The 23,488-nt window shown below is 46.5% G+C and overlaps 1 protein-coding gene across 9 annotated transcripts in view; it reads left to right on the top strand.

The window, feature by feature from the left end:
• Positions 1-23,488, top strand: part of ATP8A2 (ATPase phospholipid transporting 8A2) — a 970,290-nt gene that overhangs the window by 382,688 nt on the left and 564,114 nt on the right. For all 9 annotated transcript variants that reach the window (XM_068266975.1, XM_068266976.1, XM_068266977.1 and 6 more), the window contains one exon: positions 3,927-4,099. In XM_068266975.1, coding sequence (XP_068123076.1) covers positions 3,927-4,099 — 173 coding nt within the window. The remainder of the gene's footprint in view (positions 1-3,926; positions 4,100-23,488) is intronic.

The following is a 23,488-nucleotide window of genomic DNA, read 5'->3' as shown; positions in this document are numbered from 1 at the left end:
CTCCTTTAAAGGGAACCTCTACTTTTATGAAGTAAATCTTTTCAGTTTGGTTTTCTACATTTCAACATTGAAGACAAATGTATCAGCTTGCTGACTTTTTTTGTGCTTATGAAATATAATTAATGTACAAATTTTCTACAAGAATATAACACAGGAGTGCCAAAGTTCTGCTGATGGTCAATTACCCAGGTGTCGAAAATGAGTAACAATAGCTACTGCTCTGCAGAGCCGGGACAAGGTCCTCCAGCACCTAAGGCTGAGACACCAAATTGCGCCCCTCCTTCCCTCCCAACCCAGCTGTCACACACTGATTGCTATTAGACTAAGAGGGGCCCAGGGCCCCCAACACCTTACTCTCTAGTTATCTGGCTTTCAGTCACTGCCATGTATCCCCTTTTCTTATTTCTCTTTGCTTCAAACACAATAGGGGAATGATAGCTGAGTTGGGTGCCCCCTCCCACACTGCGCCCTGCAGAAAGATGGGAGTTTCATGGGTAGGGATGGTCAGAAATGCCAATTACAGATTCTGATGTATCTTCATTTTACCCATTTTTCCGATGGGCGTGGCCGCGGCGGCAGCCCCAGAGCCGCCTAACCCCGATCGGTGTAAGGTTCTGTGGGCTTGTTTTGCAGGAGATTGCGTGCGCTGATGCGCGCGTATCCCTGCTTGAATGACGGAGCTCCGCTCCATCATCAGCCTCCCAGCGGTGATCGCTGCTAGGAGACTGTTAGATGGTGAAGCTGCCGTCTGATTAGTCTGTACAGCGCTGCAATCCCCCTGGGTGAGACAGAAGCGATCCGCTGTCATAGGCTGAAGCCTATGACAGTCGATCACACTGATTGGAGGGCTGTGGGAGGGAGGGGGATGAGTAAAATAATTTTTTAAAAAAATAGGTTTATTTATTAAATAAAATAACCAGAAATATTTATATAAAAAAAATAAAACATCTTGGGAGAGATCATTGCCCACCAACAGAAAGCTGTGTTGGTGGGCAGAAAAAGGGGGGGGGGTCACTTGTGTGCTGTGTTGTGCGGCCCTGCAGTGAGGCCTTAAGGCTGCAGTGTCCAATTTTGCAAAAATGGCCTGGTCTTTAGGGCGGGTTTAAGCCTTTTGGTCCTTAAGTGGTTAAATTACATAAAGACTTGTGCAGCTTCGATCTATGTTCATGGAAGCCATCTATTCAGGCAGTCCCCCTCTTAGAAGCAACTTGCTTTACAATTATTTAGACATAGAAACAAAGTTGTCTTCATGTACAAAATATACAGTGCATTACTGTTTTTTTCTTATTACTTATTTTTGAAGTTACATGTTACAATATTGTATAAACCATTGAAAAGAGCTAAAATGCATTGTTTACACTTTATGTCCAAATCCAGAGTTGTCCTAAAGTAATTATTTTTCCATGCTACCCCATGTATAACACATGACTCAACTTACAAACAAATTCAACTTGAAGGAAACCTAAACTGAGAAGGATATGGATTTCTCCTTTTAAAATAATACCAGTTGCCTGGCAGCCCTGCTGATCCTGTGTCTCTAATACTTTTAGCTACAGCCCCTCAACAAGCATCCATATTAGGTGCTCTGACAGAAGTCAGACTGGATTAGCTGCATGCTTGTTTCAGGTGTGTGATTCAGCCTCTGCTGCAGCTAAAGAGATCAGCAGGACTGCAGAGCAACTAGTTTTGTTTAGAAGGAAACATCCATATCCCTCTCAGTTGAGGTTCCCTTTAAGGCTGGGGTCCCCAACCTTTTTCGGGCCAGGGACCGGTAACCGTCCAAAATTTTCTCTGGGGCCCGCGGGGGTTGGGGGGGGGGGGGGATATTCGCGGCGGCACAGCAAGCACAGTTGCCCCAGTATAGGGAGCTAGTATAGAGACCCAGTATAGCTAATATAGTGCCCAGTGTGCCCCAGTATAGCTAGAATAGTGCCCCATGTGCCCCAGTATAGCTAGAATAGTGCCCCATGTGCCCCAGTATAGCTAGAATAGTGCCCCATGTGCCCCAGTATAGATAATATAGTGCCCAGTGTGCCCCAGTATAGCTAGAATAGTGCCCCATGTGCCCCAGTATAGCTAGAATAGTGCCCCATGTGCCCCAGTATAGCTAATATAGTGCCCAGTGTGCCCCAGTATAGCTAGAATAGTGCCCCATGTGCCTCAGTATAGCTAGAATAGTGCCCCATGTGCCCCAGTATAGCTAATATAGTGCCCAGTGTGCCCCAGTATAGCTAGAATAGTGCCCCATGTGCCTCAGTATAGCTAGAATAGTGCCCCATGTGCCCCAGTATAGCTAATATAGTGCCCAGTGTGCCCCAGTATAGCTAGTATAGTGCCCCAGTATAGCTAGAATAGTGCCCCATGTGCCCCAGTATAGCTAGAATAGTGCCCCATGTGCCCCAGTATGGCTAGTATAGTGCCCCATGTGCCCCAGTATAGCTAGTATAGTGCCCCAGTATAGCTAGAATAGTGCCCCATGTGCCCCAGTATAGCTAGTATAGTGCCCCAGTATAGCTAGAATAGTGCCCCATGTGCCCCAGCATAGCTAGTATAGTGCCCCATGTGCCCCAGTATAGCTAGAATAGTGCCAGTGCCCCATGTGCCCCAGTATAGCTAGAATAGTGCCCCAGTATAGCTAGAATAGTGCCCCATGTGCCCCAGTATAGCTAGAATAGTGCCCCATGTGCCCCAGTATAGCTAGTATAGTGCCCCAGTATAGCTAGAATAGTGCCCCAGTATAGCTAGTATAGTGCCCCATGTGCCCCAGTATATCTAGTATAGTGCCCCAGTATAGCTAGAATAGTGCCCCAGTATAGCTAGTATAGTGCCCCAGTATAGCTAGAATAGTGCCCCATGTGCCCCAGTATAGCTAGAATAGTGCCCCATGTGCCCCGTATAGCTAGAATAGTGCCCCAGTATAGCTAGAATAGTACCCCAGTATAGCTAGAATAGTGCCCCAGTGTAGCGCCCCATGTGCCCCAGTGTAGGCCACCCTCCGCCCCGCGGCCGCAGCTCCTGTTACCTTAGGAGCTGGCGGCCGCTTCCTGTCACAGATTCCCGTAGCCGCTCTCCTCCGTACAGCATCTTCTATTTACAGCAGCGCGTCGCACGGCTGCTGTAAGGAGGGAAGGAGGCGGGCAGCGGTTCCCATGGTAACGGCGAACGCTGCTACAGGAAGCCGCTGCCCCGCCTCCTTCCCTCCTTACAGCAGCCGCACAGGAAGCGCTGCTGTATAGGAGATGCTATACGGAGGACAGCAGCTGCGGGGAATCAGTGACAGGAAGCGGCCACCAGCTCATAAGATGACAGGAGCGGCGGCCGCGGGGGGAGGAGGGGTGAGAGGTCAGACCCGCCGCGGCCCAGCTGGCAACTGGCCACGGACCGGCAGTGGGCGGCGGCCCGGTGGTTGGGGACCCCTGCTTTAAGGTACCTGTTAATGATATAATTCTGCAGACAATAAATCATTTCAGAACGCCGCAGTAATCGATTTGAAACGATTGGTTATGCCCATTAATGGCTATATATTTTCGCTATCCATTCAGATTGATGGATACATTTCAAAAATTAGATCAATGCCATTAATCTGATCGCATTGGCTTGTGGAAATTTGCCTGTTAATGGGCATGACTGATCGTTTACCATGGCTGTCGGAATCTATTGATTGGACGCGGATTTGTGCCGTTGATGGGCAACTTTACAAACAAACTCCCGGAACTGTGTAGGTAATCGAGGACTGCCTGTATGTGTTTTTTTCTCTTCATATCAGGCCATAAAATAAATTCAGGACTATATAAATTTATTTTATTTTTTTTACAAATAAAATAGTTAAATATATATTTTAGTCATCCTTTGAGAAGAGATGAAATATCAGAGCTTAAACTTTCAGGAGAAAAAAAAATGACCAAAAAATTGTACTTTCCCTTTAGGCAACAAGAGAAACTTTAACGAACCACTGTAACAACTTGGGAGACACGCTTGGAAAGGAAAACGACCTGGCTCTGATCATTGACGGACAGACTCTGAAGTACGCGCTTTCTTTTGAAGTTCGCCAGTGCTTCCTGGACCTGGCGCTCTCCTGCAAGGCTGTCATCTGCTGCAGGTACACTGAATACATCAGAAAGCCACACTGTATTCCAAAAGTGCTTATGTCTGCAGCTAGGGCTGTAAAACCTATACTGGACCTTGTAAAACAGTTTGCTAGGAAAATGTATAGTGCAGATATGCGCTTGACTGCCAAAATCAGGGAGAAAAAAAGAGGAGAAATTTAACTGCAACGTTTTATTATGACCAAAACAGAAACATAAGCTAATCTGAGCTGGAAAACTACAATGTAACCAGATGTTGATTTGTTTTATGTTTCCTGCTGTATTTTTTATTTAAGATCTCTTGGATTTGTTCCTTTTCTTGACAGCTAAGGTGGTGAGCCTTATTTATTTTTTACTGTTGACTGTGATGGTTGACAGGAACACTTGCTAAAGAGTCTGGTGTCATGGGGAACCTTGAAAGGAATGTGGACAAGTCAGACTGGTGCATCTTCCTAATGATGTGTACCCCAGGCACCTGGTATTGAACGCCGCCATGTTGTTGTCTTCTGGTATATTTTTGAGAATGCACAGCATCCATTAAAGATTGTTTCTTGCTTCCCCGCTAGTATCCTGTGTCTTCAGTACTGATCGTTTGTGAAGTAAATGCATTCAATGGTAAGAAAGTGGAATTTATCTGTCCAGGTAACATTATTAACTTAAAGAGGGACTTTAGCGATAAGGAGAAAAAATAAATCGATACATTGCAAAGTGAGAAGTAGAATAGAAGCGAGATCAAGAAATTGTTTTTCGCCATGTAATTTGTTCATGTTGTTTGATCAACAATGAGCCTGCAGGTAATCATCTTTACTACTGGCAGACAAGAAAAAGATAGACGGCACCAACTGCCATTATTTATAACCACACCCACTAACATTGCGATAGGCTAAAAGGTTGGTTTTTTTGTTTTTGTTTTTTTATAGATATACATATGAACAGAAAAAAATACTGGCAGTTGGAAACAGCTGTTATTTCCCACAATGCAACAAGGTTCACAGACAGAAAACTGTCAGGACCTAGATCCTGACATCACACTGTGGGAGGGGTTTCACCACAATATCAGCCACACAGACCCCGCTGATGATCTATTTGAGAAAAGTTAAAGGTTTTTCTTTGGAAAAGGGGTATCTGTTACTGATTGGGATGAAGTTCAAACCTTGGTTACAGTTCCTCTTTAAGGCTACTTTCACACCAAGCCATTGTGTTTTAGGGAAAGTTAAGGTCGCATAACGTGCCCCTAACGCAACGCATGGTAGTGTTGAAGTTGGACGTCAGATTGAGCTGCATTATGCAGCTCTCAAAGCAGCCGCTCCAGGTTAGTGATAGGAAGTCCGGATCTTCTTAAAGATTCGGATCATTTGAATTGGATCATTGAAAAGATCTGGATCTTTGAACCGAATCATTTGAATCATTTTACTAGGGAAGCTGACTGGGGGTGAAATGACTAGCTGGACAGGACTTTCCCTGCACTGTACATTCTGTATGTTCCTGTGTCTTCCAGACAGACATCCACTGTGAACCGAATCTTTCATTGTGATGATCCGGATGATTCGACTCACAAAAAATATCCGGATCAAATGAACGATTTGTTCATGATCCGGACAACACTACAGTCCCACCAGGAGTCACCACAGTGCAGTGAATATTAATTAGCCATGTGGCTGGCCGCAGAGGTGGAGGGGAGACCTCCTCCTCCAACATTACTGAGCATGTGCAAGCAGTCTAACGTGGCTTAGCCCTGCATAACGTACAGCATGCAGCACTTTGTTTAAACGTGCTGCGTTACAATGTAACGCACCGTGTGCACTGTGAACAGCACATTGATTTTACAGTGCTGTGAGTTAGGCTGCGTTACTGGCAGCTGTAACGTGGGACTTTAACGTCCCACTGTGAAAAAAGCCTAAAGTAACACTGAAAGAGAGAGGTAAGGCTCTGGATCCTATAGAGCCTTCATAGTCCTGTCTCCATGTCCTCGTTCCAGCGCTGTTACCTCCGTTGCAGGTATTCCTCCAACTGGTGCCTTTGGGGATCCTTGGAAGTTTTCGGAAGCACTTGTGTCCTCAAGTGTTTCAGAAGACGGGCGGCTGCATACTGCGCACTCCTGCTTGCTTGCACATGCACAGTACAGAGCCTCCTGTCTTCGGAAGAACTTGGGGACACTAGTGCTTCCGAAACTTTCCAAGGGCTCCCGGAGGTGGCAAATTTGAACAAAGGGCAGCACTGGAACTAGGACATCGGGAGAGGATCGGGAAGCCTCTATGAGATCCAGGTCCTTAGAGAATAATTTTTTTTCTCCTGAGTGTTCACCTAGGTTATATTTTTACACCTTGTCAAAAAGATACATTTTTTAAACCATAAGCAATCAAGAAAATAATCAAAACATTTTTGACAATACTTATGCTGGTTTGATTTCCTTCTGGCATTAAAAGTACGTTACAAATAATTTGAACGTGTCATCATTGAGATAAGCCACCTCAAACTTTTTTCAGTTTAGTTGCTTTTACCTTAGTTTTATCATACCCTAGTTTTTTCCCCCTTTGCGTTACCAACCCTCCTTCGGGAGCGGAATGCTATTTGGCCGGGTGGCCTTAACACCACCTTTGCAACCATCTAGAACTTTTTGTACAAGAGAGCGACCATATCAAGCCTGGCTGGTCACCCGAGTGGAGTGGGGTTTATTGATCTCCATCTGCCTACAGTGGTTGGTGAGTACATTACATCGACTCTACAACACTTTTTTCTTATTGTCGTGACTTACTGCACCATCGGGCTCCCGGTGTCTGTGTGTTTTTTGTTTTTATGCAGGGTCCCCCCCCCCCCCCCCAAACTTTTTTCACCCTACCCACGCATAAACGGTGTAATTTTTTTAAGTGTCCACACACCCTTCATAACAATTACGAAACAAGTTTGTTATGTGACTTCAATTAATTTCGTCCGGTAAAGTGAACTTGGTCTGGTAAGAACCTGTGTATGGGTTTATTTTGAGAAGCTACATCATTTCTGTGTGTACATAAAAACTCATAAGGGAGGTAACAAAATTGCAAACTGTGGTTCACAACCTTATTACATACCATATTATTACTGAAACATTTTAAACACCCAACCTACAAGCCAGGCTATGCGGTCAAACAGAATTGTATGCAACCCGTGACTGTTTCTTTAAGGAGTACATTCTGATTATATAATCTAGATACTGGTACAGTTCAATCTTCAGGGCCAAATTGCATGGTGAACCACAATAGCTAGGCATACACAGCAGTAACTAACTTCCAGCCTTCTACCACCTCCTGTGTGCCTATTAGCACGCCTCTCAGTATACAACTGCTACACCCTCATTACTGACACCACCACGTGTCAAACCCCCATCCAGCTCAGCCAGCCTATAGCCAGCAGCAACAGCCACACGTGGCAACTTACGTGTGGCCGAGTTACTGGATGCATCCAGTTCTTGCTTGCAACCCCGGCAGCATAGCCATTCAGAGCTCCAGTGGGAATCCAGTGGACTTTGCATGTGTAGAGGGGGGTTGCCCTGCTCGTATTGGTGTGCATGGCTGGCTGGTCAGGAAGAGAGTGAAGGCATGAGAGGCAGGGGCAACGCGGACCCAGAATGGGCAGCCAATAACGTGGCACATTTTATCGGTTCGAACTTCTGTATGTAACTCATGAATTTATTGGTGCCGGCAAAACTAATTAATATAGGCTATGATCATCCTATTGATAAAATAGGTGAGACAAAAGGTGTCTTCCTTAGGGCACCACAATGTTCAGAAACAGGAGATAAACAGCTACCCGGGCCAGGAATGTATCAATAAAATTAGGATCTCCCTAAAAACGCCAGTCCATCAGGGGGGTCTGTAAGGTTGATGTTGAGTTGAAACCCCTCCCACAGTGTGATGTCATGACAGTTTCTGTCTGTGAACCTCCTTGCATTGTGAGAAATAATGGCTATTACCAAGCAACCAGTATCTCTCTCTGTGCATATCTATATTAAAAAAGCAACCTTTTAGCCAGTGTTAGTGGGCTGTTTATAGATAACGGCAGTTGGTGCTGTGTTTTTTTTGTCTGCCAATAGTAAAGATGATAACCCTGTAGGCTCATTGTGAATCAAGCAAGCAACATGAACGAATTACGCTGCGAATATCAATCATTTCTTGATCAATCTTTTATTTTTTAACTTCTCGCTTTGTAACGTATTGATTTATTTTACTACTACTGTCTTTCGGGAAAGTTACTCTATAAGCACAAAATCCTTAATGCTTTTGGTTAGGCCATTTTTGAAATAGTTGCAAGTGAACGTATGGCTTAAGTCAGTGTGTAGTTTTTTTTTAACATTTTTTTATTTAGTTTTTGGTTATTAAGTGTTTCAAGCATATCTGTCAAGAGGAAATTGGGAAAATAACCCCAGCGCTGTGGTCTGGCTTTTGTTCACTTAAGTTTTGCCAGACTTTTGCAATCAATGTGCCAGATACCTTTCTGAAAGGTGCTTTCTTGTTTACTCAGCAATTTCAACTCATTTTGTGGAGTTAGCAAGGCTTGAATTCAGCGTTTAGAATAATAGTAATGCAAGTTGGTAAAATAAGCTGTTTTTCAGCATTTTTATTTATTTTCTAAATTCACAGATCATTGGCTAAAAACACTTTACAGAGAATGTAGTGCTACTCCCATCTGTCTCCGCCCCCCGGTCTCACAATCTATTGTCCCTACATGCATGCAGTAGGCAGCATGAGATCTTAACAACTTGACTTGTAAAGCTATGTACTCACCTGGCGATTTTCCTGACAACCGACGATTTTTAGACGCCACCGCTAGGTGGGTACAGAAGCACGACTGTGAATGCTGCACAGCGTCATGCAATGACTAAAGACCGACACGGCGGATCGGATCTCTAAGATCCCCGACGACACTGTGCAAAGTACTGCGAACATTGGAAGTCTAGCTCACGCTGCCGTGTACGTCACGTGACCTCACACTTAACCCGTCGACATTAAGAGGTGTCGCTAGTGACCGTTGTCAAGGGGAAGTCACAGAACCCGTCGAATGGTGAGTATGCAGCTTAACAAGTCGCCTTGCTGGGCTGTTTCTAGCCCTTTTGTCACTCCAGGCAAGAAGTCCCGTCCTCCCGTGTCACCACTCACTCCAGGAAAAAAACATGTACGCACTAAAGAATATATGAATGAACCAAGTGACATATAAGGTGGATGCTTAATACAGGGAGTCCCCGAGATACAAACAGCTCACCGATCCTTGCTGCATTTCCTTGCACATTCACTTCCTGAACTCTCATAACGTAATGTGTAAATGCAGAGAATAGCACAGCAGAAGCTGTGCTTGCGCTTGGGTCAGAAGGAGCCTAAGCATAGTGGCACAAAGGAATGAACAGGGGGCAGAGGTAGCACAAGGGGGACAGAAGGAGGCAAAAAGGGGGACAGAAGTAGTCACAGGGGGACAGGAGGAGGAACAAAGGGGACAGAAGGAGACAGAGGGACACAGAAAGAGACACAAAGGTGGACAGAAGGATGCATGGGGGGGGGGGGGGGGACACAGTGTCGGCTGCCTGCATCTTACACTAACAACAGAAGCAGGTAATAAAACACCCGTGGTGTGGTGCTTAGTCTAGGTGTCAAAGCCTAAAAACGCCCCTGCTGCCTTGGAATCTGAATGTATGCCTCCCCTTAAATTACCCTGCCATAACCCCTAACCTAGCCTTAAAGGATACCCGAGTCAAACATTATGGTAGAAAATGAGGCTACTGACATTATAGGCTATAGTCAATGAGGAAATATTAGAGTCATGGTTATTGACCAGTATTCGATGGAACCCCAGGGGTTTGGTGAGTCGGTCTCGGGGGTTCGGCGGAGGTGTGTCCAACTCCAATCCGTTCAGTAAATATTCATTGACTTATGTTTTTGTGTGACATTCATGTTCTATTGGTTTTGTTCTTTGAAAACAGTGATTGTATGTGCAACTGATGCATGGTTCATTTAGAGCACTAATAATATGTATCCTATGCTTTGAATTTGTAAAAAAAAAATGTATATTTCTGCAACTACGAAGGGTATGGAGTGGCATAACTAGAGGGGAGCAGGGGGGCCCATGTGAGGGGGCCCAGACTACCCAACTACTAACCTTCCCCTTTCTCTGATACTCCAGATCAGGTGTTTATGTGGCTGCACGTTAAGTGTGGCCATCAGGATCTTCACACTCATGTTTTATGAGCCTTGTAAGATGGGCCTCCAGGCCGTGAGGGTCACCAAGAAGAGGCATAGGAAGGGCTGTGAACATTAAAGAGAACCTGAAATGGGATGAAGTAAAAAAATATATACATACCCGGGGCTTCCTCCAGCCCCCTCCAGGCTTAGCGATTCCACGCTGTCCTCCTCTGCCTCTTCGTTTGTCCTCAATTGGCCCTAGAAAGTCCTCTGGTCTGAGACCAGACTGCGCCTACTCTGACTGCCCCTAACTAGAGTATTTTTTGGGCCAGTTGGGAGAGAACAAGGAGTCGACTGAGGACGACGAGGAAGTGATTAGGCCGGAGGGCGCTGATGGAAGCCCCAGGTATGTATATTTTTTTTATTTCATCTCAGGTGCACTTTAAGGGGCCCACTCAAAGTTTGTTTTGAGGTGCCCCATGCTTTGTAGTTAAGCCCCTGGTACGAACTACGATGGGTTCGGCTAACGAGCATAAGAAACTTGCGAGGTTCCATACCCCCAACAAGGTTTATACAGTGTTCTGTATTAAAGGGCCACACCACGTACAATTTGGTATTCGTGACAGGTTCACCTGATACTTAGTCACTGAGTTGTAACATACGATTCTTTCCCAGTGTACCTCGGTACATCTTTGCCGTTGTTGCCGCTCTTTGACTAGACTTCGTTCAAGTTTCAAATATATGCAGCCTAATTTGTGAAATGCAAACAGTTTGCTGATCAGGAGTGAGGAAAAACTGATAAAGGGTAATTTTTTATCGCCCTTAATTTTAAGCTCTAATTATCATTTTGATTTGGCTTGCACTAATGGTCATCATGTTAATTGCTTGCGTCGCCTACAGTTATGGATGCTTGTGGATTTGCATAAATCATTTCCCACTAATTTCCATATGATTAGCAGGAATAGGTTTATGAGCGCTGACGTGACCCAGTAAGTCTTGTTCAGCTTAATACGTGACAGGATCTCGTCTCTGTGGAGAGTGTGATAAAAGTAGCAGCAAAATAATGTCAATATCCTGGACGGAATATTTTTTCTGTGGCGTGTCTTGGCGCTAGCCGGGATTGAAATAGCACAGTTAAGAGTATTAATGGCATTTAAGCTGACTAAACATTCCTACACTTACTTAAACTAAGTCCACTGAGATGTTCAGTTTGTGATGGATGCCTTTGTCTCTCCTGAGGGGACTGCTAGCGAGAGCTCCTCGCCTCACTTCCTGTCTCTGCTCCCAGAACGACACCACCAGGAGGCCGACTTCTGGATTTTCTATTCGTTTACTTGACATTTCAAATAATCCAGCAGTGCCTCATTAGCATTGCAAAGTGTGAGTGGTTCCAGGGCAAAGATCATTCCAGGGGGCCTCGCAACGTTTATAACATTTCTAGAAGGTGCTTTATGATTAAGTTTAATTTAAAGTGTACCTGAAGGGAAGGAAAAGTGCCCCAGAAGGTTACTTAAGGAGTACTTGAGGCCTAAATTACAGAACCTGTCAATGACAGGCTCTATCTGAAATGATGGATAGTGGGGGGTTTGGAGTTAAATACATACCTGAGGTACTCTGCCCCCCTCCTCAGCAGTGGTGGTGGCCATGTTTTTAGAGACTGCTGAAGCTCTTTGGAAACCTCCACCTCTGTGGCTGTCATCCACCAATCAGGCCGCAGCTGCCAACTTGAGGGCGGGCTGCAGCTATGCAGTTGGGTGTTGGTGGCATATCAGCAGCTAGTTTTTAAAGAGAACCCGAGGTGGGTTTGAAGAATATTATCTGCATACAGAGGCTGGATCTGCCTATACAGCCCAGCCTCTGTTGCTATCCCAAACCCCCCTAAGGTCCCCCTGCACTCTGCAATCCCTCATAAATCACAGCCATGCTGCTGACAAACAGCTTGTCAGAGCTGGCTGTGTTTATCTCTATAGTGTCAGTCTGCTGCTCTCCCCGCCTCCTGCAGAACTCCAGTCCCCACCTGCATCCTTTCCCTCCCTGCTGATTGGAGGGAAGGGACGGAGGCAGGGACCGGAGCTATGCAGGAGGCGGGGGAGCAGCTGAGACTGACACTACAGATGTAAACACAGCCTCACAGCATGGCTGTGATTTATGAGGGATTGCAGAGTGCAGGGGGACCTTAGTGGGGTTTGGGATAGCAACAGAGGCTTGGCTGTATAGGCAGATCCAGCCTCTGTATGCAGATAACATTCTTTAAACACACCTCGGGTTCTCTTTAAGAAAAAATCGCCAGGGCATGTCTCTGAGGGGAGGGGGTTGGTTTGTGGGTTGGGACTCCATGGCAGGTGAGTATTTAATTCCCCCCAAGGTCAGGAGAGAGGGGGTTGAAAATGTTTTTAGGGTGGAGTCTCAAAGAACAGGGAGAGGTTGCTGCGAATCTCCTGCCCTCTCTTCATTTCTGGGCTTTCAGTTTTGGTTGGGTAGGTGTTTTGTGTTCTGGTCATTGCAGCTGGAGGGGTAAGGTCTCCAGAGGTGGGTCAGTAAATGAGGCATGTGAGTATTTACCTCGGTGCAAATACCTCTAGTGAACCGATTGTGATCTACTGTGAAACGTGTTTGTATTGTAAGCAGTTAAAAATCTGACAGAACCAACAGGTTTTGGACTAGGCAATCTCCTCATGGGGGATTCTCTGGGTTTTTTGTTTTCAAAAGCATTTCCTGAATGGCAGTTGCTACGTCTAACTGCCAAAATAGTGAAAAGGGAGGCTGGCTGGAATCTTCCTATTTTGGCAGTTAAGACTTAGCATCTGCTATCCAGGAAATGCTTTTGAACACAAAGAAAACCCTGAGAATTCCCCTTGAGTAGATGGACTAGTCCAAAACCTGTCAGTTCTTTCAGGTTTTTAACTGCTTACTTATTCCACTATAGTGGTCCTTTAATTGGATTTTTATGGTCAATTCCTGCTCTGTTCCTATAATACTTTTTTTTTTTAACCTTTTCCTCTTTATAGGGACGAACGAGCTCCTCAGCAATGCTGGTTCTGAGTGCTCATATGCCTGTTCATAACAATAGTTGTTCGTTCATGTGGCTAGTGCTGTTGCATAGCAACTTGTCATTAGAATCAAAACTTCCTGAGTAGATGTGCCTACATTCAGCATTCCTTGGTACTGTCCACCATGATAATGATATTGTCACACAAGATGCAATGATATCAGCATCTATAACAAAGACAAGATGTCTTGTAAGCTTCAGTGTCAGTCTCACTGGTGACTTTCTACATTTCATAATTGGCCAGGTAGTAACAATATATATATTTGCCATCACAGCCAGTTTCAGGTATACGTTTTCTTCTCATTCATTTGCAGGGCACAAGCAGTCCAGGCTTCCTCACAGCTGCTTCCTGTGCACTGGCTTATTTGTAATGAGTGGTTATTAGCGCACGCATGTTCCTGCAGTTTTCTTTAATCTCACTTCCCCACCTACGCTCCTTCCTACAATAATTTCCTTTCCTCCCACCCACTTTCCCCTGCATCCCTCGGAGAGGAGACAGGAGAGGCGCTGAGGTTCCAGCGCTGCTGAGGTAAAACCTTGTACAAGGCTAGTGACCTGTCTGATAATGGGCTAAGAACAATGACAGTTAAAGAGGACTTGTAGTGAAAATAGCATAATGAATAAAATTGCTTATTTACAATATTAATTTATAGATTATTTAGTCAGTGTTTGCACATTGTAACATCTTTCCTCACCGTGATTTACTTTTACAGGCCCGGATTTACCTCACAGGAGCCTATAGGCACAGATGTCCTGGCACCTTAGATTTTGCTCTCCATGAACCTACAAACCCCCGCCGAATCGCACTACAACTGTGGTGGCTGTCCCAGCTGTCACTTCCCCATGACTTCTCTTGCCTATCAGGGGTAGATACAGGTGCACCTTAGTATTAGGTAGCCAGAGCTATCCTCAGTATTAAGTAGCTTGAGGTGTCCCCAAGTATTAGGTAGCTAGAGATGCCCCTGACTGAAGGGAGATCTGGTCAGTGGAATGCTGAGAGTAAAGTCATCAAGACTTTGCATAGGGAAGGAGGGAGGGAGGGAGGCGCTTGGGGAGGGGAGTGAGCCACCTTTCCATCATCAGGCGCCTGTAGGAACGTGCTTATGGTAAATTCAGCCATGTACATTTAGTTCTGCCAGGTGATCTGTACGGAATTTTTGTTACTGAGAGCTCTATACACAGAGGGAGTTACTGGTTGCTTTGCAATTGGAAACATGTTATTTCCCACAATGCAACAAGGTTCACAGACAGGAAACTATTAGGACCATGGTCATGACATCACTCTGTAGGAGGGGTTTTACCACAGTATCAGCCATACAGACGTCCCTGATGATCTATTCCAGAAAAGGTAAAGATTTCTTGTGGGAAAGGGGGTATCAGCTACTGATTGGGATGGAGTTCAATCCTGGGTTACAGTTCCTATTTTAGGAGGAACTTTCCTGTAAGATATTAGTAGTGGGAAAAAATTAAACCAAGACATTGCAAAGTGAGAAGTTAAAAAACAGAAGCTAGATCAAGAAATGATTGAAGCCTCTTTCATACTTATCATGTGACGTTGTGTTGCAGTACTCTCCTCCCCCGCTGCAGCTCGCACACTGGCCATTCATGTCTGAGAGACAGGCCACAGTACCTGCGGGGCAATGCGATGCAACAGAAGTGGCCCGGGTGATACAGAGGCTTCAGGGCATTGCCATGTGCACCGCCAGGGGCGTCGCTAGCCCCAAAGATCAGTGGCACGTGCCCCGGATCTATTCTGGGGTGCCCCGGATGTCACCCAGGCAGAGTCAAATGTGGTGCCTCAATGGCGGGCATGCTGGGAGATGTGATGCATCAATGGGGGGTATACTGGGTGCTGTGGTGCCTCTATGTGGGCATACTGGATGCTGTGGTGCCATGCTGGGCACTGTGATGCCATTATGGGAGCATGCAGGGAGCTGTGATTTCTACTTTGGGGCATGCTGGGAGTTGTGGTGTCTCAATGGGAGGCCTGTGGGAGCATGATTGGAGAGGGACCACTAGAAGGTCAGGGAATGCTATGGAGGAACTGCCAGACAACCTGGCAGCAGCAGCAAGCCAGACTAGCTAGCTTGGAAAGTCTGCCTATTTATGTGATTTGCTGCATTTTTTTTGTCCATGTAAATTTGGCTCCACCCATGACTAAACCCACATTCTGGCATGTGGCCACACCCATTTTTTGGCCAGAGTGCCCAAAAGTGCCCCGGATCTCTTAGGATACTAGCAACGCCCCTGTGCACCGCAACTCTATGGGAGTCAATGGCACTGCAAACAATTTTTAAAGATGTTCGCTGGAGAGGTGAGGTGCGCATGCATAGATCGGGGAAACTGACATGACGTGCTTCCTCTCCGGAAGTTAGCACATTACTGAGCCCCCTGTGGGGGCACGCAGATTTCCCTGTCGGCCCGGTGTGCCCCTGGGAACAAAATACAGATAATGGCGCAGTGCGATGCATTGCGGTGGGGTCTTATACTGCATGAAAATCACACCGCACCATGTGTGATGGGGCCTGATACCTGCTCCAGTGTGAGCCTACATCATCTTTAATGCTGGCAGGCATTAAAAAAACGAACAGCATAAACATACCTAGTAACAATGCGGTAGGCTAAAAGGTTGATATATACTGTACTGACTGCATATGCACCGAGGGAGATACCACTTGATTGGCATTTGGAAACAGCTCTTACACATAACACAACAAGGTTCACAGACAGGAAATTGGCAGGGGCATGGCTCTGACATCATACTGTGGGAGGGGTTTCACCACAATATTAGCCATACAGATTTCCCTGATGCACTATTTGAGAAAAGATAAAGATCTCTCCTGGGAAAGAGGTTATCAGCTACTGATTGGGATGAAGTTCAATCCTGGTTTAAAGATCCGCTTTAAAGCAAACCTGAACAGAGGAAACATCCTAAATGTAAATTGTTCCGTCGCGACTCAATGTATTGCCTCCATAATCGAGCATGGGGGAAGGCCCCTTTGAAATACTTGTATCGCGATTTGATGCAATCACATTGTCCATTGCTACGTGATACAACAAACATAGGGCTTGATTCACTAAAGCGTGATAACTGCATATTTTGCATTTATATTTTAATATTATTTAGAGAACGAGTCTTTTGTTAGCAGATGCCCTCTTATTATAGCCAAGGTTTCTTTTTCTTCAGTAGCTTCTGATGTATGTATGATCATCTTTGTACTGCATGAGACTTGCACCTCTTTCAGTGAATGTTTTATGCTTTTATGTGTTCGTTATTTCTGCCGGCTTGAAGTGCTCTGCTCTCTGGCTGCCAATCTCCAGTATCGAGGGGAATATTGATTTTTAGTGGAGGCTGTAAAAATCGATATTTTACTAGATGCCAGAGAGCTGTTACTAAAGATGGAGTTTCATGGACTGCAGAATTTTTTTTCAGAGACTCGCAGCTGATGAAACGAGATCAATGTACGTCTTCTGGTCCACCGCCGTCTTTTAATAATTGAAGGCCGATGCAGGTCCTGGGCATTGAGGTCCCTCTGCAGTAATATTTTAATATGGATGACAGGAGATCATAAAGTTGGTGCTTGCGCTCCTCCGGTGCTGTTGTTACTGAACCCCTGGGCTAATGTGACAGCCCCCGAAACGTGCGCATACTGGAATACTTAGCAAGCGGAAAGCTGATGGCAAGAGGAAAGCTTCTGTTAATTAACATTTTAGTGGTTTCCACAAATGAAGCAAATGATCTCAGCGTTTTCCATGACTGATTGTTTGAGCAGAGCGGGAGGAATTCGGCTCTCGTTGTAAGCGCCTAAGCAGTGAAACAGAGCTTTGTCTTTCATGTGGGGTGTTTAGTATTAACAGCTTTGTGCTATACTAATACAGTCATGTTCTGTCTATGAATTCCACCAACATAACACCGCATGAAACAACACTAATCTTGTGATGGGCAGGATGGTTTTAGCTCAGTGTGAGTAAGGACAGGGGCTGTGATCACTGCAAGGCCATCGTGAATGTGAGCTTAGGGAAGAGAGGGAAAGATGGCCATCAGTCAGCTGATTGTTGCCAGTGGCAATACAGGTAGTCCCCGAATTATAAACAACCGACTTGTGAACGACCTGCAGAAATAAACGGCCCGCAAATCTGTAGTTTGATTTCGTGGGAACAAGTAAAAAAATGTTACTTTGTTTTTTTCAAAAGGGAAATGGTTTTTAAACTGGTAAAATTATTTTGCTGCGGTGCACTGAGGTCACAGGAGGTCAGAGGTTACATTGGGGGGGGGGGGGGGTCACAGGAGGTCAGAGGTTACATGGGGGGGGGGGTAGAGTTGGCACAGAGGGGGACACAAGGCATGGGGGAACTGAGGTGACACAGTGGGGGAACAGAAGTGGCACAGAGGGGGACACAAGGCATGGGGGAACTGAGGTGACACAGTGGGGGAACAGAAGTGGCACAGAGGGGGACACAAGGCATGGGGAAGCAGAGGTGACACAGTGGGGGAACAGAGGGGGACACTGAAGGCATAGGGGAACTGAGGTGACACAGTGGGGGAACAGAGGTGGCACAGAGGGGGACACTGAAGGCATGGGGGAACTGAGGTGACACAGTGGGGGAACAGAGGTGGCACAGAAGGGGACACTGAAGGCACAGGGGAACAGAGGTGACACAGTGGGGGAACAGAGGTGGCACAGAAGGGGACACAAGACACAAGGAAACAGAGGTGACAGTGGGGGAACAGAGGTGACACAGTAGAGGACACTGAAGGCATGGGGGAACTGAAGTGGCTCGGAGGGGGACAATGAGGGCACAGAAGAACAGAGGGGGCACAGAAAGGGACACTGAAGGCACAGGGGAACAGAGGTGGCACAGTGGGGGAACAGAGGTGGCACAGAGGGGGGATACTGAGGGCACAGGGGAACAGAGGTAACACAGTGGGAGAACAGAGGTGGCACAGAGGGGGACACTGAGGGCACAGGGAAACAGAGGTGGCACAGTGGGGGAACAGAGGTGGCACAGAGGGGGACACTGAAGGCACAGGGGCACAGAGGGAGACACTGGGGGGGCAGGGGAACAGAGGTGGCACAGAAGAGGACACTGAAGGCATGGGGGAACTGAAGTGGCTCGGAGGGGGACAATGAGGGCACAGAAGAACAGAGGGGGCACAGAAAGGGACACTGAAGGCACAGGGGAACAGAGGTGGCACAGTGGGGGAACAGAGGTGGCACAGAGGGGGACACTGAAGGCACAGGGGCACAGAGGGAGACACTGGGGGGGCAGGGGAACAGAGGTGGCACAGTGGGGGAACAGAGGTGGCGCAGAGGGGGACACTGAAGGCACAGGGGAACAAAGGTGGCACAGAGAGGGACACTGAGGGCACAGGGGAACAGAGGTGGCACAGTGGGGGAACAGAGGTGGCACAGTGGGGGAACAGAGGTAACACAGTGGGAGAACAGAGGTGGCACAGAGGAGGACACTGAAGGCACAGGGGAACAGAGGTAACAGTGGAAGAACAGAGGTGGCACAGAGGGGGAACAGGGGTGACATAGGGGGGACACTGGAGGCAAGGAGGTACAGAGGACGGGGGACGGGGTAGAGACACAGGACTTCTTGTCTGGAGTGACAATAAGGCTAAAAATGTGCCATAACTTCAGCTGCCTGTGCTGACTGAAGTTTTTTTTTTTTTTGCCTCTTAAATGTGGCCATTAATGGTCCAATTTTTACAAAAAACAATCAACCTTCTCATCTAATCAGATATACTTGCAAAAATAAATGGATTATCGATCTGCCTATCGACCAATGATCAGATTGGTTATATTTTCTTTTATCGGATTAGAAGATCAATCATTGGCTAAAATTGCACTGTAAGCTATCACCTTTATGGCTCGTACACACGGACCAACCAACTGCCTGATTATCATCTGACTTTAGTTTGTTGGCTGATATTCAGGCAATGGGTATGCGCACAAACGACTAGCGACTGATAACAGGTGGTTTGCCCGATCCAACCATCGAATCTACTCACACAACTGTTGGGCCGATATTGTGCAGTTGGTTGCCTGTGTGCAAATCGTTTTGAATGCAGGTGTATCGTGCAGTCCTTCATTCCACTTGTGTGCGCAATATGTAAATGAGTTGGTTGTTTAGTCGGGCAGCGCAGTGGCATAGTGGTTAGCGTTCTCGCCTTGCTGCGCTGGGTCCCTGGTTGGAATCCCAGCCAGGTCAACATCTGCAAGGAGTTTGTATGTTCTCCCTGTGTCTGTGTGGGTTTCCTCTGGGCACTCCGGTTTCCTCCCACATGCCCCCAAAAAATACAGATAAGTTAATTGGCTTCCCTCTAAAATTAGCCCTAGTGTATGATACATACTCTACATGATATAGACATAGACATATGACTATGGTAGGAATTAGATTGTGAGCCCCTCTGAGGGACAGTTAAGTGACAAGACAATATACTCTGTACAGCGCTGTGGAAGATGTTGGCGCTATATAAATACTAAATAATAATAATAAAAGTTTAGTCTTCTAGTCATGTGGACATACTGCTAGTGCGGTTGGTCAGGTTGTGCAGTTGGTCATGTGCATGGTGTGCGCTTGTTGGAAGTGTGTACACAGCTTTACACTCAATACTGTCAGACAATGTAAACAGCACATATAGGTCCATTGGGGGACATTTATCAATACATTACCGACAGTTTTTTCTTCTTAATCTGTTCTAACCAGAAGGGAGAACAGTTCTGCATGATAATAAGAACCTTCTTAAATCCTAGGTAATAGTGGCAGTTTAGCATGAATTTCTAGAGCTGCACTACAGTTAAGAAAAGTGCAAATCCTTCCCTAAACTGGCGCAGATTAAGAAGTGCTTGGTAGCAGGCTAGACATCATTTAAGAATGCAGGCTACACATGATTTGTGTGGTGCTCCTCCCCCTGCTGAATTCCTCCTCAGAGCCTGCTGCTATCAATACAGCAGATGTATTGGTTACCTCAGCAACAGCAATTCTCCTCACACACTGCACTGTCTGAGAGACCTTCCTAGCTCCTCCTATTTTACAACAGTTTTAGAAGAAATCTGCACTTTCTAATGATTGCTTAAAGAGGAACTCCAGTGAAAATAATGTAATAAAAAAAGTGCTTCATTTTTACAATAATTATGTATAAATGATTTAGTCAGTGTTTGCTCATTGTAAAATCTTTGCTCTCCCCGATTTACATTCTGACATTTATTACATGGTGACATTTTTACTGTGGGCAGGTTATGTAGCTGCTGCTAGCTGTTTTGGCTGTTAACAGCTAATTCCTGTCTGTGAACCTTGTTACATTGTAACAAACTGCCAAAAGTACCGCGGTCCTAGAGCTTCTTGTGGAAGGGGTTTCAGCACAAAATCAGGTGGTCTGTTTGTGAAAAGCAATATATTTCTCATGTAAAAGGGGGTATCAGCTACTGATTGGGATAAAGTTAAATTCTTGGTAGGAGTTTCTCTTTAAGATGCCTGAGACAGTTCTGCACAGATTTCTAAAAACCTACCAATATTTTGTCTCACTCTTGATAAATGTCCCCCACTGTCTTTAGAATGCTTCCTAAGCTGAGCTGAATGCAGCCTTCTATGTTACAGCATGAAGATTTGTCATGTAATGTATACTCCTGCCTTCAGCTCCCACAAATCCCTTCAGAAGTGGCGTATGTTATTGGGCCGGAGCACGCAATGACTTTTAATTATCTTTTGTTTAGTGTCCTGCTCTTGCCCTCTGTCCGCACTCCCTGGGAGTGACATCACAAGGGGACAGACATTGTTTTCAGGGAAGCAGGAAAAGAGAAACCGCAGAGGAGCCAAACTGCAATGCTGTGGCTTGGAACGGCCCCAAGCCTGACTCCAGCAGCAGTAATAAGTTTAGTGGACAGGACTCGAATGTTAAATGAACGGCACTGAAAGGAACAGGAGAGTATTAAATTATGATTTGCAAGGTATTACTGGTGAAATAGTTTGCAGCTCCGTCACTAATGATGCCAGGTGCAGTCCTCACCTTCACGGATCACCATTCTGAATTACAGCGTAGTAAGCTAGAGTGTGCTGTGAGAAGCATCCCTCCAAGGCTAATGGCTGCTCACAAATAAGCACATGTATTTTGTGCCTGTTTACAGCTGCGAGGGAGATGTGTCGCTAGGTCTGGGTTGTTAATTGTTTTTAGTCACAAGCAAATTTATTTTTTGTCGCGCTCCTTCTTCCGCATACGTCACGTATGGCTTCACATGCCGGCCGCTTCGCGTCATCACGGCGGCCGGCGTGACAGTACGGCGCATGCACGATTTGCGTGCGGCTGGTCTGGTCAGTACTTCCTGTGAGAGTGTGATTGGACAGTGCAGTGCAAGAGACCAGACCAGCAGCGGCACGCAGATCTCTCTGACTCTCTCGGTAAGTGATTCCCGCTCGCTGCCGCTGCTGGCTGCAATTTTGGAGTTTGGAATGTGGAAGGGAGGCCCTAGGTGAGGGAGGGGGGGAGGCTTCCCCCCCCTCCCCACCGCTCTGTGCCCACTGCCCCCCCTTCCAGCCTGGGGGCACCCACTAACTGGGGACACCTATAGACCTGGGGCTATCTATACTGGGGACACCTATAGACCTGGGGATATCTATACTGGGGATACCTATAGACCTGCCTACCAAACTGGGGACACCTGTAGACCTGGGGCTATCTATACTGGGGACACCTATAGACCTGCCTACCAAACTGGGGATACCTATAGACCTAGGGCTATCTATACTGGTGACACCTATAGACCTGCCTACCAAACTGGGGACACCTATAGACCTCAGGCTATCTATACTGGGGGCACCTATAAACCTGGGGCTATCTATACTGGGGACACCTATAGACCTGGGGCTATCTATACTGGGGACACGTATAGACCTGCCTACCAAACTGGGGACACCTGTAGACCTGGGGCTATCTATACTGGGGACACCTATAGACCTGGGGCTATCTATACTGGGGACACCTATAGACCTGCCTACCAAACTGGAGACACCTATAGACCTGGGGCTATCTATACTGGTGACACCTATAGACCTGCCTACCAAACTGGGGACACCTATAGACCTGGGGCTATCTATACTGGGGACACCTATGGACCTGGGGCTATCTATACTGGGTACACCTATATACCTGCTGCCTATCTAAACTGGGGACACCTATAGAGCTGGCTACCTAAACTGGGGACACCTATAGACCTGCCCGTCAGGCCCTCTCTTTTTTGGGGAATCTGCTGCCAATCTGATTGCATTTTGTGGGTATATCTGCTGCCAATCTGATTGCATTTTGTGGGTATATCTGCTGCCAATCTGATTGCATTTTGTGGGTATATCTGCTGCCAATCTCATTGCATTTTGTGCGCGCCGCATGTGGACATATCCCTGTTGGGGACTGTCCTCAGACGTGCTCACAATCTATTCCTACCATAATCATGCAAAATTTCTAGAGTACCTGCGTACTGTATGTGAGCCCAAAATGGGGGTGGGGGGGAGAAGGGATCAGGGGGTGGGGGGCAGGCTGAAACTTTCTTGGTGGGCCTTAGTGTCCCAGTCTGACCCTGCTGGTTAGCTTCCTTATTACTTGTTTACCAGGTAAAAATAAAGAATTGATTTTTTATTTTATGCCCGACAGCCTGACAGGCCCAAAGTGATGCATAGCCTTAAGCTCCCAAGGCCTAACCTTAACCATCTTCCCGTTGCAAACCTGCCTCAAAGAATGCAAAATATTGGGCATCGCGGAAGTTTGGGCGTCGCCATACATGCCGCTCATATTTCCAGCTGCCCTACAGAGGACCTGCCTGCATACTACTGTACTGTGTATTGTACACATAGTTAGTCCAGACACCAGGGGTACAGGAACCTCACAAACAAGAGGAGCCACAGAAGCAGACATCACAGAATAGTCCTGATTACAGCAATGTACTCTTCCTTACTGGAAATTCTGTAAAGATGGCACTCCAGGGGGCCCTAAATCATTTTGCTGCAGGGAACCTGACATATAATTACACTCCCGCCTTCCCTCCATGTACATGTGATTACCTGGACATGAAGATGAAACCTGCTGATTTGACTATCAGTCAGACCTGGCAGCTGTCCCACCCTTCGCAATTCATGGCTGGACCGATGCCCGCCCTCGCCCCTCACACTACATTATGCCATGTCCGGAACACAGAGGAGGATTGTTCATCCAC

This window comes from Hyperolius riggenbachi, chromosome 2 (genome assembly GCF_040937935.1).
Source record: "Hyperolius riggenbachi isolate aHypRig1 chromosome 2, aHypRig1.pri, whole genome shotgun sequence".
NCBI classification, from domain to species: Eukaryota; Metazoa; Chordata; class Amphibia; order Anura; family Hyperoliidae; genus Hyperolius; species Hyperolius riggenbachi.
Note: the sequence above shows the minus strand (reverse complement) of the source record. Positions and strands in the feature narration are given on the sequence as shown.